Source organism: Chenopodium quinoa, unplaced genomic scaffold (genome assembly GCF_001683475.1).
Source record: "Chenopodium quinoa cultivar QQ74 unplaced genomic scaffold, ASM168347v1, whole genome shotgun sequence".
Lineage (NCBI taxonomy): Eukaryota > Viridiplantae > Streptophyta > Magnoliopsida > Caryophyllales > Amaranthaceae > Chenopodium > Chenopodium quinoa.
The window spans coordinates 5,750,996-5,766,639 of NW_018745650.1; the positions used below are offsets into that span (position 1 = coordinate 5,750,996).

Below are 15,644 nucleotides of genomic sequence, written 5' to 3' on the forward strand. Positions count from 1 at the left end.
CTCCACCGCCATAATACCACCGACTCCAACAACTATAAATAGTTGGAGTTTGGTTCATTTTTTATAATAAAAGTCATCCTACTAAACCAACTTCTTTATTCATATTTTTCCTCGTATAATTCCACTATTTTTTGAATACTCCCTTGTGAGTTCTTTATTTGTAAGAGATATTGTAATATTTCTCACTCTAATAAATTAGGGTCTTTGTACTCTCATTTTAATATAGTGGATTTAATTTTTCGTGTGCTCGTTGAGTGTTATTTGCTTAATAGCTTTTTCTTGCCGTTTATACTTTGTCAATTTCTCAATTAATTACGTTTCCGTTAAAGCTCTTACCCTAACAAATTTTGCTATCAAAATGACAATCAGTTCGAGAGAGATTATAACACAGACACTAAGATAACCAGCCAAACAGCCATTAGGACATTCAGGAGTATGACTTCTTTTTGCTTGAATGGCCTTAATGTATCCTCTTTTGCAGGAACTTCTTAAACCAGAGAGCAGAAAGTTTAGGGTATCGTTTTAGCCCGTCTTTGTAATCCACATAGTTGATCCCAAATCGGACAGTATAACCGGAGTTCCATTCAAAGTTGTCCAACAATGACCAAGCGAAATAGCCCTTCACGTTAGCGCCTTCCCTACAATCCAAAATCAATGCAATCAATCATTTGATTCTATAAGAACATGTAACCTATATTTGAGGGAACTACCAGTAATAGTAATTGCATTGGCACCTACGTAAGGCCTAAGTGATTTCTTTGTACTTTCATGAGTTAAGCCTAGAGCTGAACATAGGAAACTACACTTTGAGCTGAAAAAAGTCGGTCTCGGCCTAGACCGAACATAGCACCCCTCAAAAGAAATGGATAGATTGACATCGAATCTAGTTAAACTCATGATTTCGTGAACTCTAAAGTGTTGGATGTAGAGTTATCTTGTTGAAAGAATTCTATCATTTATCAGAAAATTAGCCAGCTATGTTCGTTGTAGGATAAAATCATCTCTATCAAGCAATAATTCAAATCACTTACTTAATTGCAAGATTTAAGAAAGCGAGATGATCATGGTGGTATTGCACCCTCATTTTATCACTAAGTGCTTCCTCAAGTGACAAATTATTATTGTTAGCCTCATCAACACCTGTAAAAAGCGGAGGCGACAGTTTTGAGTATGATCATTCAAATTTCTGCCTGGCACTTGAGTTATAGAGAAATAAAAGGTGCAATTTATGAAATTTCTTGGTTTTTCTTTGAATAAAAAATAGTGCTCAGCCTACCATTCTCTGTTATATAAACCAAAGGGTTGTTATATTTTCTCTTCACATATAGCAAAAGATCTCGAATTCCTCGTGGATAAACATACAGCCAATCTGAAGCCGCCTGCAGAATGAGAAGGGCAAAATGAACAACATTACTACCCTTTAAGTCAAGGAAACAACCCTTTTTTGGGGCAGCCCAGACCAAAAACAAGGATAAGGTATAGTATTTCAGATTTAAGCGAAAGATAACATATCTGATCATAAATAAGAAATTTCGAGATACTGAGGAATCGCTCGTATACCTTTGGACCAATTGGAATTCCATTTCGCTTCACTGCAAGAAAACAACCAATTATTACTCGTAGTAAAGCAATTGCTGAAAATTTTGACGAGTATTTCTTTATTTACGTATAACTGTTATTATCTAGCATGTAGGAGTGTAGGAGGTTACATCAGAACAGTCTGTCAGACTATAAACATACCTGTTTGTCTAACAATAGGATCAGTGATGTACGAGGGTTTTGCCTGCTTCAGGCCAGGAGAATAAGCTGCATAATAAGCAGTGTAATAATTCAAACCCAGAAAATCAAAGGATCCATTCACCATCCTTGACTGCTCAGCAGAAAATTTAGGCAACCGGCCTTTTACAAGGGACTGCATGGTATGTGGATATTCACCTTTCGTGATTGGATCCATAAACCTGTATGCAACCATTCCTGTATGAGAGCCCATTTCTATGCTCGAACAAAGATAAATATTAACGTCTTATTATGATATTATAATAGAACAAGATCAAAATAGAAATGGGTGTTAGAAAATGTAGATTCAGCAAAGGACCCAAGTTTGAATGTAATACACAGCTCACCATCCAAACATGAAGTCAAGTGATCTCATTGCTGCAAACTGATGGCGTTGTACTTCAAACAGTGGAACAAACCAATGTACCACTAGAGTAATACCGATTACACCTTTTTGAGAAACCTATGATCATAACAGGGTAATCAGATAGATCAGAGAATTTTTCTTAGTTCATGTGACAAAATGTTGTAGGTCATGCTAAGATACACAATTTTGATGCGATATGGTGTATAACCAAAAAATGCAAGGACGTTGAGATAGTTGTATAAGTCCAATAAGCTGAAATGCAAGATACAAAGTACTGATAAATCAAATCATTCATGAAATTGCATAACTAAACAGTTACAACTTACAGGAGGACATATTTAATGTTAAGAAGAATTCAAGCAAGTATAGAGCAGTAAAAGTTTATAAACCTGATATTTACGCCTATACAAATCCACTGCTGCTGCATGAGCAAGAAGTTGATGATGAGTAACCAAGTATGGTTCAGTAGATGAATCTCCACCAGTACAGTTAAGCTGTTGCCATTGTGAACATCGGCCAGGAGCCAAAACCCCATAAGCATACCCACCACTACTATAGGTCCAGGGTTCATTCAATGTAATCCAATGCTTCACTTTGTTACCAAATTCCTTGAAGCAAACATCTGCATAATCCCTAAAATCATCCCTGCAAGATTGTAACAAGGATTTAAAATTTTCGTTCTTAAAACGTTTAATGTTGAATTTCTTAGCTAAAGTATGGGAAAAGCTGAACATATGGCTTGGGCACAGGTATATAAAATCCGATCCTTTTTGTCACGGGTCATTGGATCGGCTACAATATCTGTCTGTAAAAGTTGTTCAAAGGTAGAAGTCAATCTTGCCACTCAGAAGGTAACTTACACAATATTAGGACTGAGGAAACCACCATACTCGTCTTCCAACGCTTGTGGGAGATCCCAATGGAAGAGAGTCACATAGGGTTTTATACCTGCCAATAAAAAAAATATAATCAGCAGCATTGCAAGGAAGATCAGCAAAACAAGTGCAACACAAGATTAACATTATAGTGAAGAAAATTAAGAAAGCTTTGACAAAACATTGAGGTATGAATTCTTTCACCAGTCGCTATTAGCTCATCAATAAGGTTGTGATAGTATGCTAATCCTTTCTGGTTCACGCCTCTTCGTATTTTTCCATCTGTTCAGTCATCAGATCATGCAGCTCAGAATGCAAAAGTTGTAGGAATGGATGATACACATGCTTTGAAAAATCAAATCAAGAAAAGGGTGATACATTACGTACAAGGTAAAATCCGTGACCAAGAAATTGAAAATCTGTAAGCGTCTAATCCCATTTGCTTCATGATCTTTACATCCTCCTACAAAATAGCCATTTGCTTCATGATCTTAACACATTTAATTTTAGCCATTCGCTTCATGATCTAAGTTGAGCAACACTTGAAGTTACCTTATAGCGATGGTATGAGTCTATAGCCACATCACCATTACTTCGATCTTTGATCTTATCTGCACAAAGAATATCATATCATTAATCAACAACATTTGAGATTACATAGGATTTTACACAAAGCATTCTTTTTAACTCTTCTAGTTAACAAATAAAGACCAGGACACAATTCAACTATGCTAATAACTAAACAGAACATTTATAAAGATTGGATCGATGTAGAACAAAAACAACTGAATGCAGAAAATTTCAAGGCACACAACACAAAACCTGGAAATTTATGAGTGAAAGTGTCCCATATACTCGAGCCTCTACCATCTACATGAGCTGCACCTTCATACTGTTAAAGAAAAACATGTCTCAAACACAATAATTATTTATCTTTCAATGTTTTTCACAATGTAATAAGTTTTCATGACATTCATACTGTTTATACAGAAGGAGATGTAGCTCTAACTCACCTGATACGACGATGAAGCACTCCCGAAAACAAAACCTGCAGGAAAACTGCTCCTATTGAGTGCACCAATCCCATAATAGGCTTGAATGGCATCGATATCAGGGGCACCATTGGAGTGCCCAAGCATAAAAAGTACGAGTACCAGTAGTTGGACAAGGAAAACATGGGTTTGATTCTCTACGCTCATGATTATACACAAATACTCTTTTTAATATATGCCTAAGTTTTTATTCCCTTGTTAATGTTGCCTTCTTATACACTTAGACAGTTATATACATGCAGTAAAAGCTGAACATAGACAAAACTAAGGTTACAAAAACATGTGTTACTTGCATTATTGAAAATGCACATACCACATCTTTATAACAAACTTTTTAATTGCTAAAATCTCATTATTTCTGTTTAAAATCTCTTGTAAAGGGCCCTTTTTAATTGCTAAAGAACATACGAGTAGTCCCCCTTACTGTTGTACACTTGTAACCTTACATACATTGGGGATATATGAATGACAGGCTAGTAATTGGCATTTTGAAGTAAACTATTGATGTATATTGGGCGTTTCGGAAAAATAAAAAATAAAAAAATAACATAAGAGGGTATTTTATTGATTTTTTTTTTTTTTTTTTTTTTTGTTTTTTCATTGTATATATTACGAATTCAGTTGTCACATCTTAATATAAATCACACTAATTTTGGATAAAGACAGTATATAAAATTAATTTATGTGAGCTTTCTTATTTTGAGCTTTCGTATTTTGAGGGACCAAATTAATTGTTAACGTAAATAATAAATTTTAATACACACTATTAAAGTGTTTTATACGAGTAGCACATTTTAACGTTAAAAGATTAATTTTGTAGCATGTGAGGGACCGAATTTGTAATTAACGTATGTAAAAGATCAATATTAAGGGACCAAATTTGTTTCTTGTTGCTCATTAATTACTTAAAATATGAGAGGACCACATTCCAACAATTGATTGTTAATTTGTTACGTTAATAGTGTGTATATACTACTCCATATTACCGTTGTACTAATTTAGGGTTCGTTTGACATTGTTGTACTTTTCTGTTTTTTAGTTTTTTTGTTTTTTAAAGTCATATGATATATGTATATAATGAATTAAAAATTAGTCAAACTTATCAAATTCATGAAAATTTTGAAAACGGACAATAAAAAAGTGGAAACACATTTTTCTTGTTTCCTGTTTTTGGTTTTTTGTTTTAAAAAAAAACAGAAAAGTGAAAACAAAAAACGATGTCAAACAAACCCTTAGTTATCACATCTTAGACCTCGTTTGGTTGAATGTGGAAAATGCAAATTCCTTGAAAATTTATAGTCCCATGTAATTGGAATTCCTAAAAAATGTTAAATTGTGTTTGGATAACCATGGGAAGTGGAAATGGAAATTCCCATGGGAAGTTCCACTTACCTAGATCTCCCTAGGTAATTAAATACCTCTATTTTGTGGAAAGTGGAAATTCATGGGAATTTCTACTTCCCATGAATTTGTCAACCAAACAACTCTAAATAATTTCAATTCCTAGGAATTTCTACTTCCCATGTTTTTATTTGTCAACCAAACGACACCTAACAATTAATTTTAGGTAAAGACAGTATGTAACGTAAACCAATAAGAAACAAACAAGTGTCGCGTCGGTATGACAACAGTAATTTACTTTAACAAGTTTGGTGCATGAACTTAAATCACTATATTTATGCATAAGAATTTGTCTTAATTAAACCGTTACCTTTACCCATCATATAGGGAATTCCATGTTGGAAATTCATGAAAACAATAGTAGGCAAGTACAGAAAGAAATTCATAATTGATTAGAGGACTGAAAACAGCAGGAATTACTCAGCTACAGAATTAGTGCTAAAAGCAGAATATTTCATAATTTTAACCACAAAATAGAGACTGAATTTGAGATCTGTGACTAAGCTTTTATTACCTTTAATAGACACTATGATTACCACCCTCTAGCCCTTCCCTCCCAAATAAGGGTAGTTATCAATAAATCAATGGCTGGACCATGATAATACATGGAGATGAAAATGATATATGAACTCCAAGTACGATATAGATGTTAAACACATCAGCGATGGAGTCTTGCAACACGTCTAACATTCATAGAACGTGCAACATATTTTTCGTGAAGCAAGTCTGAGTAGCAAAATGTTGTTCTTATGAATATTGTGTTCTCTTAGATAAATCAATATTTTATCATTGGTGAAAAAAAAACCTATTATAGTCAGAAATAAGTAATACGAAGTATATTTCAACCAAGTCCTTGCAAAGACCAACATCTGGACAGTTATGTAGCCAAAGGAACAAGGGGAAGAAATGAAACTAAAATGTAAAAGTTTTAGAAGGTACAGGAAATGTTTTATTTGTGAAGGAAACTCTTGAACCATATAGCAGAATGCTTGGGGTATCGTTTCAGTCCATTGTTGTAGTCGACGTAGTTTGGAATTTACACCCACAATTAGTTGTTATACAAGGAACTAATGCTTTGATTAACAAACAAATTCGGGATATTCCTTTAAATGTTAAAGAAGGAAAAGAATTTGAAGCAGGGAGGAGAATTATTATCCGAATTTTAGAAATTGCGAATTTTTGTTCAAGATGGGATTTTTTTTTGCACATGTTCATGCTGATGGCATTTGATGCTTTCTACATTTGGAAGCATACTCATCAATTTCTCCTTCAAGTTATAGTCAATTTCTTCTCTGATTTAATATTACTCTTTTAGCTTTCTCTAATTGTGACAGCTGCAACTTCCACACCACTGTTTATCAAGTCTTTGTTATGTTTCAGCTCAAATTGTGATAGCTGAAACTTAACAGAGAAATATCGATGATGGGCAAGGATAATCAAACAAATTTGTAAAAGTGGAATGTTAGACTAATATAACTTAATATATAGATAAAGAGGTCAAGTGTAACTACCGTAGGAGTTGAATGTATTGTTTTACTCTGAATAATATATGTTTTTTTTGTTTTTTTTTGCTCAATAGCGTTGCAAGATACATAAGTTCTACAATACTCTGACATAATTGTGGGCACTAGAAACATCACTTTGGTCCAAACCTTTGGATTATGTCATTAAATATCATAGATTGTAAAGGAAAGAGATCATAAAAACCATGCATGTGTGAGCACATAATTTTGGTTCATTTCTACTAGTGATAACCATCGAAAGAGAGTTATAAGTAAAGCCTTTCTCACACCAACAAAACTGAAGCTGAAAGGGGAGGTGGTGGGGGAATCTTTAAATAGTGAAAAGTAGACCTTGTAATAATACAGAAAGAGCTAATCCAAAGATCGAAGCATTAACTTACCTAATAGCAAGTTGTGCAAAGGCTAGATGATCATGGTAGTAGTGTATCCTCATGCCATCATTCAAAGCTTCCTTAAGAGACAATCTGGCATCATTTGACTCATCACAGCCTACAAATCACATTTATTATTTGTCACATTAATATTAGTTTATGCATAAACGCGATCATCTAAAAAATGGAAAAGGGAAGCATGTAAAAAGGTTTATTAGGAACAAGCAGTAAGAGAAAAATGTCAATTTGGCTAATTGAAAAATATTATAACCTATATCTAGCAATGCATCACCCCTTAAACCAAATTCACTTGACGAATAGACTGAGTTAGAAAACACCAAACAAAATATGACTCACCATTTTCTGTGACGTAAATGACTGGATTTCTATATCTTTTCTTTATATGGAGTAGAAGATCAAAAATTCCTCTTGGATAGATATATAGCCAATCTGAAGCAGCCTGCAAAATAATTCGTACATGCAAAATTTAATTTGTTGGTATCAGTTCCATTGTTTGCAGTAACGAAAGATAGTAGGTATTGCTGGGAAAACAATTTTAAAATAAAAAAGGCATAGCACAAAAAACTTGATCATAAGAAAGCAGTGCATATTGCAGAAGGCTTCCTGATATTTTGGTAGTCAAGTACATACCCTTGGACCAATTGGTATTCCGTTACGTTCCGCTGTAGAAAGAAGTTTAAAACACAAGTGACACTTGAGTGGTCTTATGCAAAGTCTAAAATAAGAAACAGTTTGATGGACTTACATGTCGTATTGATGAGAGAATCAGTATTAAAGTTAGGTTTTCCATTCCTGAAACTAGGAGCATATGCTGTGTAGCTGCTAGTGTAATAATTTAAGCCAATGAAATCAAATGAACCTTTTAGCAGGCTAGACTGCTCCCTTGAAAACTTAGGCAAGCGACTGCCAACAAGAGAGCCCATCGTATGTGGGTAGTCACCATATGTCACAGGGTCCATATACCTATTAAGGATGGAATTTTCATAGGATTAGAAGCAATACATTGAGTTTGGACTCTTTAAAGTCAATAATAACAACTGAAGAAACCTCCAGCTAGTAGTCAACAACTCAACAATTTCAGAGAAAATCTATTAAATCAAGTAGAACTTAAAATATTAACTCTATGTTGCGGAACTATATTTGTAATACATTCCTCAATAACTTACATACTCACCATCCAAGCATAAAGTCAACAGCTCTAAGTGCCGCACTTCGGTCTTGCCTAGCTTGAGAAAAGGGGATGAACCAATTTGAATTCAAAGCTATACCTATTACACCTTTTTGGGATGCCTGTGGTATGCAAAACAAGTTACATATAGCTCAGAAATCCTCCAATACATGCACTTTATCAACAATTCAACATCTGATCATATACATCAATAATCTTAGGCTCTTAGCATAGTAACTTACATCACGTCATTTTTTTATCATGTTACTTGTTGGTCAGGCGCTGATGGAACCAAACATAAGCTGAGTAATTAAAAGTTCAACTGAAGTTTAGGATATAAGATTATTTTGTATATATCCTATTAAATTTCAAATTAAAAGGTGTCGTGAATTTGTTATTCTCACTTGTCATTTGAGTAGTATGTAAAGCGAAGGATCATGTAAGTCCTGCCAACAAGGGCTATTGCAAACTAAGAGACAGACCTATAAGCAAAGGACAATGAAAAAATAAATGGAAACGGAATGGAAAGGAAACAAATAAAAGGGGGAAAAGCAATCATTAAACTTTTCATTTGTTTGATTCAACCATGGAAATGAATCAAACTTGACTCTTTTTCTTAAAAAGGGTAAGTGTTATTGTTACCTTGGGTATTCGAGAGGTAACAAATTGATTAGGTGGAAACCTATGTTAATCGGACACGGCTAAAATTGTGAAGTGTCAGTGTCGACACGACATGACGCGGACACGGACACAGGACACGTGTCCGACACTTCACTGTGCACTCGGACACTTCCATTAAGAGTGGAGAGGAAAAAAGAGGAGAAACATGAAAGAAAAACATATCTTGTTTGAAGACCACCATTGATATAGAGAAGATGGAGAAAAGAAGACTGTCATTTATATGAGAATTTACTGAGGAAAGAATAACATAAAATAAATATAGGGGTGGACATGATGAAAAATTTAAAGCTTTGTAATATATAATTTATTTATATAAATTTAAGTGACGTATTGACGTGTCCTCGTACCCGTGTCCAAATATCGCACAGAGTCCCCGTGTCCTAAAATTTTGAAACTTGCCGGATCGGACACTTGGACATATGTCCGTGTCCGATACCCGTTCCCTAGTCCATGTAACATAGGTGGAAACCATTACCCCTAGGTAATGGTAATTTTGTTACCCAAACCTTCTAACCAAATACTTGGTAACGCCATAACGGTAATGGTTTAAATCCGTTTCTAAAATAATACCCTCAAACATGCTCTGAAATCAACCTCCCCCTCAAACAAAGATTGGAAAGAATAAAAACTGTGTCCACTTACAAGCAGAAGAGCAGCAATGCATATAGTATATAATAGAATGCACATCAGTTTTTTAGTATTTTTAAAATGGTTAAAGTTCAAATACCAACATTTATACACATTGGAAAAGTTCAGGATATATGAAGTAAGACCTGATATTTCTGTCTATAAATTTGAACAGCTGCACCATGAGCAAGAATCTGGTAATGCGCAACTTTGTAAGGGTCAGTGGCTAAATTAATATTGCACTTCAGGGCGTCTGATGTAGAGCACTGCTTGGACGAAAAGACTCCAGTTGAGAAAATGCCTGTACTATAGGACCATGGTTCATTGAGTGTAATCCAATTCTTCACCTTGTTACCATACTCTCTAAAACAGAGGTCTGCATAGTTCCGAAAATCACCCCTGTCCAGTAAAACAATATATATATAATATAACGCATCAAACATATATAGAAAGAAAACTATAAGATGCAATAAGCTGATGCAGTGCCCAAAGTAAAAGGAATCAAGGTAATAATATCTTAAAATTGGTAGACAAATTTGAGATTGATTTCACGTATTTCGATTATCAACATTTCCAAAGTATTAGTTACTACCTTTTTTCTTTTTTATTAAACATTTTAGCATTCCACACAATGATTAACAATTCATTTATATAGTTAATTAACTTTGTCCCATCGCTTGACATGAGCCACAATGATTGAGATTAGTACTAGGATGGGTGACCTCCTGGGAAGTACTCATGTTGGTTCATGTAGCCTGACCCCACTTATGGGATTAAGGCGTTCAAGAAGAAGAAGAAGAAGTTAATTAACTTAATTTTCTCTCCATTCAAGATTAATCTTAACCAACTACAATTTAATTTTCCGACCTCTATTACTACGTACTCAATTCTCATTGAGTTGAGTTGAACATTGGATTAAAACAAAGACAACCTTCTCTTTCTACTTAAATGATTCCAAAATACCAACTATTCAAAAGTAACTGAAAAGGAAACAGGTACTAAAAAATGAAGTATGTTTTACAGTTACCATATTTCCATTATGCTTTGAGAAGATCATTTCTAGTAATGAACCAGTGTTAACCGCTATGACAAAATTGTGAAGATTTCTACAAAGTTAATAACTTACACTATTTGAGGACTAATAAAACCACCATATTCATCTTGCAATGACTGAGGAAGATCCCAATGGAAAAGGGTGATGAATGGTTGTATGCCTGCCATTATGTAGCAACAAAATGATCACAATGTTGCAGAAAATATAACATACGAAGGAATAGCAAAGAGTGTGACAAAATATTAACCATTCGCCAAAAGTTCATCTATAAGGTTGTGGTAATAGGCTATTCCTTTCTTGTTCACACCCTTGCTTACTTTTCCATCTGAAAGTTATAGAAGTATTCCAAAGATGATCAATGTCAGTTTGAGAATTTAAAGAGAAAAAGTAGCTCTTGCATTTCACTTAATTCCTACATGGAATCAAGGATTTATCAAAACCCAAAAGTTTTAAGACACAAAGTCATAGATCTTCAGACCAAACAATTAAACTTGAATTTTTCAAGGATTCGGGTAATAGTTGGATCTAGAGCTTAAGTAATCATAAATGAGTGTTGTATGACTTTATCAGGAAAAGAAAAGTAGGGAGACCAAGTTCTTGGGGCTTAAATTTTAGGTTCAACAACATCATCATCAATCACATATGCAACATCAATTTGCTCCAAATATAAACGTATCCTAACATCCCAATGTTTATAATTCCTTATACCAAGAGGTTCTAATTGTGACATATCAATAAATCAAATATTTGGAAGCCGTGATTGTTTTTTAAATTGATTATAAAATAAGTATTAGAACGCAAAATACTTCTTTTTTTATTTCTACAATATTACTTTTGTTTTTTGGGCAATATTATGATTATCATCGGGTTTGTGAGTGCACACAAACTCCAGCGTCATGCTGATCTTTGAGGGCGACCATTTAACGTCTAGTGCACCGGAATAGCACAAAATATAAGTAATTTCTCTTTTATTGCTTACACTATAACAATTTGCACCCCCCCCCCCCCACTTCTATAAGTGATGCTTGTATTTTAATAATTTTTTAAAAGTAAAATTAACTCGTTTATATATAATACACATTTACAAGATAAATCAAATCTAGCAAAAAGGTAATAAATTGAATCCCCATAAATGGTGCTTTGCATTGTACCACTGAAGATATCACCAAAGTATTTTTTATGTTCTTGCTAGTTTTGTCTTTTCTTTTTTAATAAACTTTTAATGGAGGTTTAACCCCCTTTTCCAATTTTAAATTTTTTTAACACACCTTCCTCTTACGTCGTCGTTTAAGATGAGAATTGTGCTTAAAAAAAAGAGAATAAATAATGTAACGTTTCTTCCCGGGCAAATAACAAAGGGTTGCACAGCTCTCACTCAACTCATTTCTTTAACAATCAAACCCACAAAAACAGAAAAAAAACACAAAGATAAAGAATCTCTTTCTACATACCCTTAAACAATTCCTTTCCTATTTTTCTTCCAATGTACAATCACATATATAATCTAAACTTGTGATACCCTAAATGTTACACTTTCCAACTCAATCACATACCACATCATTATTTAGCAAATGTCTTTGAGCCCATCTCAAACTCGACCTGACTCAACTCAAAACTTTAATTCTTATTGGTGCTACCAATGTCGACGGATTGTCCGAATATCCTCGGACAACCCGTCGGAAATCGCTTGCCCACGATGTTTTGGTCAATTTGTGTGTGAGATGGAAATCCCAAGGCCAAGACTAGTTTTTAATTTTACATATGATGACCCGTCCCCTCAAGCCCGTCTCCTTGAAGCCTTAGCCCTTATGCTAGACCCGCCACTGAGGTTACGAAACCATGAGCCCGATAGCTCGTGGGCCGTCCCACAACGACAGTCTATTAGGGATGTAGTACTTGAAGGGCCTACTTCTGAACGGCCTAGATGGGTTCAAGTCCCACGGCCTTCGAACCGTAGGGATGACTGGGATATTGAGCCGGGGTTACGTGCCCGGCCCAGGTGGGTCATTGTTAGGCCCACAGGCCTGCCACCCGGATCGGTAGGCCTGGTTTCCAGGCCCGAGATCTTACCCCCAGTTATTGAGCCTGATCCAGGAAACTATTTTCTTGGACCAGGCTTACAACAGCTGATTGAAGAACTGACGGAGAACGACCGCCAGGGCCCACCACCGGCCCCAGATAGCACAATCGAGGCGGTGCCAGTGGTGAAGCTGACTGCAGAGCATGTGAAAGAAGGTGGCTCAGAGTGTCCTGTTTGTAAAGAGGAGTTTGAAATAGGGACTGAAGTAAGAGAGTTACCATGCAAACATGTGTATCATTCTGACTGCATTGTACCTTGGTTAAGGCTGCACAACTCCTGTCCTGTTTGTCGAACCGAGCTACCGACATTGCCTCAATGTGAAGATGTAGGAGGAGGACTTGAATCAGAAAGTTCTAGTGTTGAAATTGGTAGGCCTCGTAGATGCTTGAATTGGAACTGGTTAAGCTCGATTTGGCCCTTTTGTTCTCGATATTCAAGGATTAGCCCTCATGATGATCGTAATCCTAGGTTGCCAACCGGAGGTCAGAACTTTAATCTTTGAATTACTAATTGATTATTATGCAAGCATAGAAGAACAAAGGAAAAACAGATCAACCTAGATAAATAAGTCTTTTAATGTCTATTTTCACGGTAGTTTATGATCTCTTTGCCTATTGTGAAAATAATAAACATACTACATTACCATACAACCTTGCAAATAAATTTGTGCATCTCTATGCTAGCATAGTACTAGTATGCCATTGAATAAATTTATATTACATGATTGATTTATTATCAATAATATCATTATATATTGGTGTGTTTCTGTTACTGTTGTATATATAGATGTTGACATTGGCTTTACTTGAAAATACAGCGATTTTGTTGACATGCACCTTACTCCTGATGCTTGTCATACCCTTAGTGACATATTCTCAATCCTAGACTAAGCTAACAAGCGTGATTCTCTACACTTTCTTCTGCAATGCATGAAAGAGATAGCAGCCGCGTCAGCAACTAACAGCAGCCACAGGCTCTGACATTTTAGAACTTACAGAGATGAAATTGAATCCTTCAAACATGTTACTATGTTAGTGTATATGTTATCATCTTAACAGAAAATCATACTTAATTTTCAGACATTGAGATATATACTTTCTGATCTTGGTATGCCAATTGTTGTACTTCTGACTTCATTATATATTCCTTGCTGTAAGAATTCAGAGAAACGCGCTTGTTTGTGATATACTGAATTGTGCTACTATATCTACCTGCTTTCAGCTGGTCGATCAAGGAGGCCATTCTGCCCTATTCTTTAGGATTGCTGTTGCTGCTATCATTATTGTGCGATATCTGGTATACAGTTCTTGAATTTGATAGATTACTCGGTGGAAATTTTTATTTCCAAATCATGCGTTTCTAATGCCTGGGAGTTCAAATTTTCGACGATGATGATGAGGCGTATCTTATGACACTAGTTCATTATGCTATTGAAGCCAACCATACTATTGCATTACATCTCTATGTATCTATGTATGCAACCAAAAATAATTTGGAAACGACAAGAAATAAACTCATGAAGATTATCAACCTGGTGGTAATGATGTACTTCAATTCTCTAAAGAATATTTCGTGACCCAAAATCTTTATAAAAATCAATCATACAAACCATGAACAAGTCTCTTTATAAGATACCATTTAGAAATATGAAGTACTCCGTAACATTTAATAGTATCTCTAAATGTCAACCTAGAGCGAGATCTTAGTGCTGAATCTAATGACAAAATATACAAAGAGATTTACATCTAACGGATACATCACTATTAATAAAAATAAAAAATACCTTTGAGCAAATAATGTCATCATTGTGGCACATGAAACATTCTTTTATACCCTTTTTCATATCACCATGTTTTACAAAATTCTTTCACATGTCAATTAATAAAGATATCAAGTGACGCTCTCATGCTTGGAGTATTAGATTAAGTTAGATAATGAATTGAGCTGTTTAACTGTTTTTATTTAGTGTACGGAATTGGGCTTCTTTTAGTTAGTGTACAGAATTGGGCCAAATCCAATTCCAAATGCATCCAAAGAGCTCAATTGACCCTAATCCAACATTTGAAATGAAATACTTTATCAAAATCATTTAAACATCTTTAATTCCAAATTTGATCCCAATTTGTTTACCAAGTTTGAAACACCAATGCAAGATCTTAGTACTTTTGTCCTGTCAAAGTTACAAATTACGAAGTAAAAAATTAAGAAAAAGAACAATTATTTCGTTTTTTATAGGTAATTTATCTGTACCTCATGCATTTTATTAATGTAGATCAATCCTTCTAACATTTTGCAAGAAGGAGCCAATACAATTCAGACAAACATATTTAATACTGCTGTCGTAAGGAAATTATTTATTTATTTATTCTAAGAAACTTGCAAGTGAAATTTTAGAAATAGCTTAGCTAAAATCCATATTAATTTATAGCGAGGCTAATATTACTTTAATGACAATGTTAATCGCGTTCCTAATTCTCTATCCTCATTACAAGTTAGCTTAATATGTATGGGAAAATTTCTCTAACAAGATGTAATTAAAAGTAGAGACAATCCTTAAAATCAATCACATCAATTAATTAATTAAAATGCTTTTTAATAGTGGAGGAATATAATCCAAAATCTATTCACGAGTTATGAATATATTTCTA

The 15,644-nt window shown here is 34.6% G+C and overlaps 3 protein-coding genes across 3 annotated transcripts; 1 reads left to right on the forward strand and 2 right to left on the reverse strand.

Annotated features, from left to right (window-relative positions):
- Nucleotides 1–230: 230 nt before the first annotated feature.
- On the reverse strand, nucleotides 231–4,635 carry LOC110716821 (beta-glucosidase 12-like). The gene is made up of 13 exons (XM_021895463.1): nucleotides 4,032–4,635; nucleotides 3,841–3,910; nucleotides 3,571–3,629; nucleotides 3,406–3,481; nucleotides 3,223–3,300; nucleotides 3,004–3,091; nucleotides 2,533–2,788; nucleotides 2,124–2,239; nucleotides 1,741–1,958; nucleotides 1,561–1,592; nucleotides 1,277–1,379; nucleotides 1,032–1,140; nucleotides 231–638 (listed from the first exon to the last, which is right to left on the reverse strand). Exons 1-13 carry the CDS (start codon nucleotides 4,215–4,217, stop codon nucleotides 461–463), a joined length of 1,569 nt encoding a protein of 522 aa, XP_021751155.1. The 5' UTR covers nucleotides 4,218–4,635; the 3' UTR covers nucleotides 231–460.
- A 1,252-nt stretch (nucleotides 4,636–5,887) lies between these two features.
- On the reverse strand, nucleotides 5,888–11,646 carry LOC110717033 (beta-glucosidase 24-like). The gene is made up of 10 exons (XM_021895672.1): nucleotides 11,625–11,646; nucleotides 11,164–11,241; nucleotides 10,989–11,076; nucleotides 10,009–10,261; nucleotides 8,561–8,676; nucleotides 8,132–8,349; nucleotides 8,017–8,048; nucleotides 7,723–7,825; nucleotides 7,375–7,483; nucleotides 5,888–5,909 (listed from the first exon to the last, which is right to left on the reverse strand). Exons 1-10 carry the CDS (start codon nucleotides 11,644–11,646, stop codon nucleotides 5,888–5,890), a joined length of 1,041 nt encoding a protein of 346 aa, XP_021751364.1.
- A 487-nt stretch (nucleotides 11,647–12,133) lies between these two features.
- On the forward strand, nucleotides 12,134–14,511 carry LOC110716845 (E3 ubiquitin-protein ligase RZF1-like). The gene is made up of 2 exons (XM_021895491.1): nucleotides 12,134–13,478; nucleotides 13,814–14,511. The coding sequence occupies exons 1-2, from the start codon at nucleotides 12,488–12,490 to the stop codon at nucleotides 13,879–13,881; spliced, it is 1,059 nt and encodes a 352-aa protein (XP_021751183.1). The 5' UTR covers nucleotides 12,134–12,487; the 3' UTR covers nucleotides 13,882–14,511.
- Nucleotides 14,512–15,644: the final 1,133 nt, after the last annotated feature.

What these genes read in the sequence shown, in the direction of transcription:
- LOC110716821 (XM_021895463.1), bottom strand. Translation starts at nt 4,217, where the DNA reads ATGAGCGTAGAGAATCAAACCCATGTTTTCCTTGTCCAACTACTGGTA. An exon ending in TTGGTCACGGATTTTACCTT is followed by an intron (nt 3,301 to 3,405) that starts GTACGTAATGTA and finishes ATGACTGAACAG; the next exon opens with ATGGAAAAATACGAAGAGGC. An exon ending in TGATGAGCTAATAGCGACTG is followed by an intron (nt 3,092 to 3,222) that starts GTGAAAGAATTC and finishes TTTTATTGGCAG; the next exon opens with GTATAAAACCCTATGTGACT.
- LOC110717033 (XM_021895672.1), bottom strand. Translation starts at nt 11,646, where the DNA reads ATGTCACAATTAGAACCTCTTG. An exon ending in AGATGAACTTTTGGCGAATG is followed by an intron (nt 11,077 to 11,163) that starts GTTAATATTTTG and finishes ACATAATGGCAG; the next exon opens with GCATACAACCATTCATCACC. An exon ending in GTTGACTTTATGCTTGGATG is followed by an intron (nt 8,350 to 8,560) that starts GTGAGTATGTAA and finishes CATCCTTAATAG; the next exon opens with GTATATGGACCCTGTGACAT.
- LOC110716845 (XM_021895491.1), top strand. Translation starts at nt 12,488, where the DNA reads ATGTCTTTGAGCCCATCTCAAACTCGACCTGACTCAACTCAAAACTTT. An exon ending in TCCTAGGTTGCCAACCGGAG is followed by an intron (nt 13,479 to 13,813) that starts GTCAGAACTTTA and finishes TTGAAAATACAG; the next exon opens with CGATTTTGTTGACATGCACC.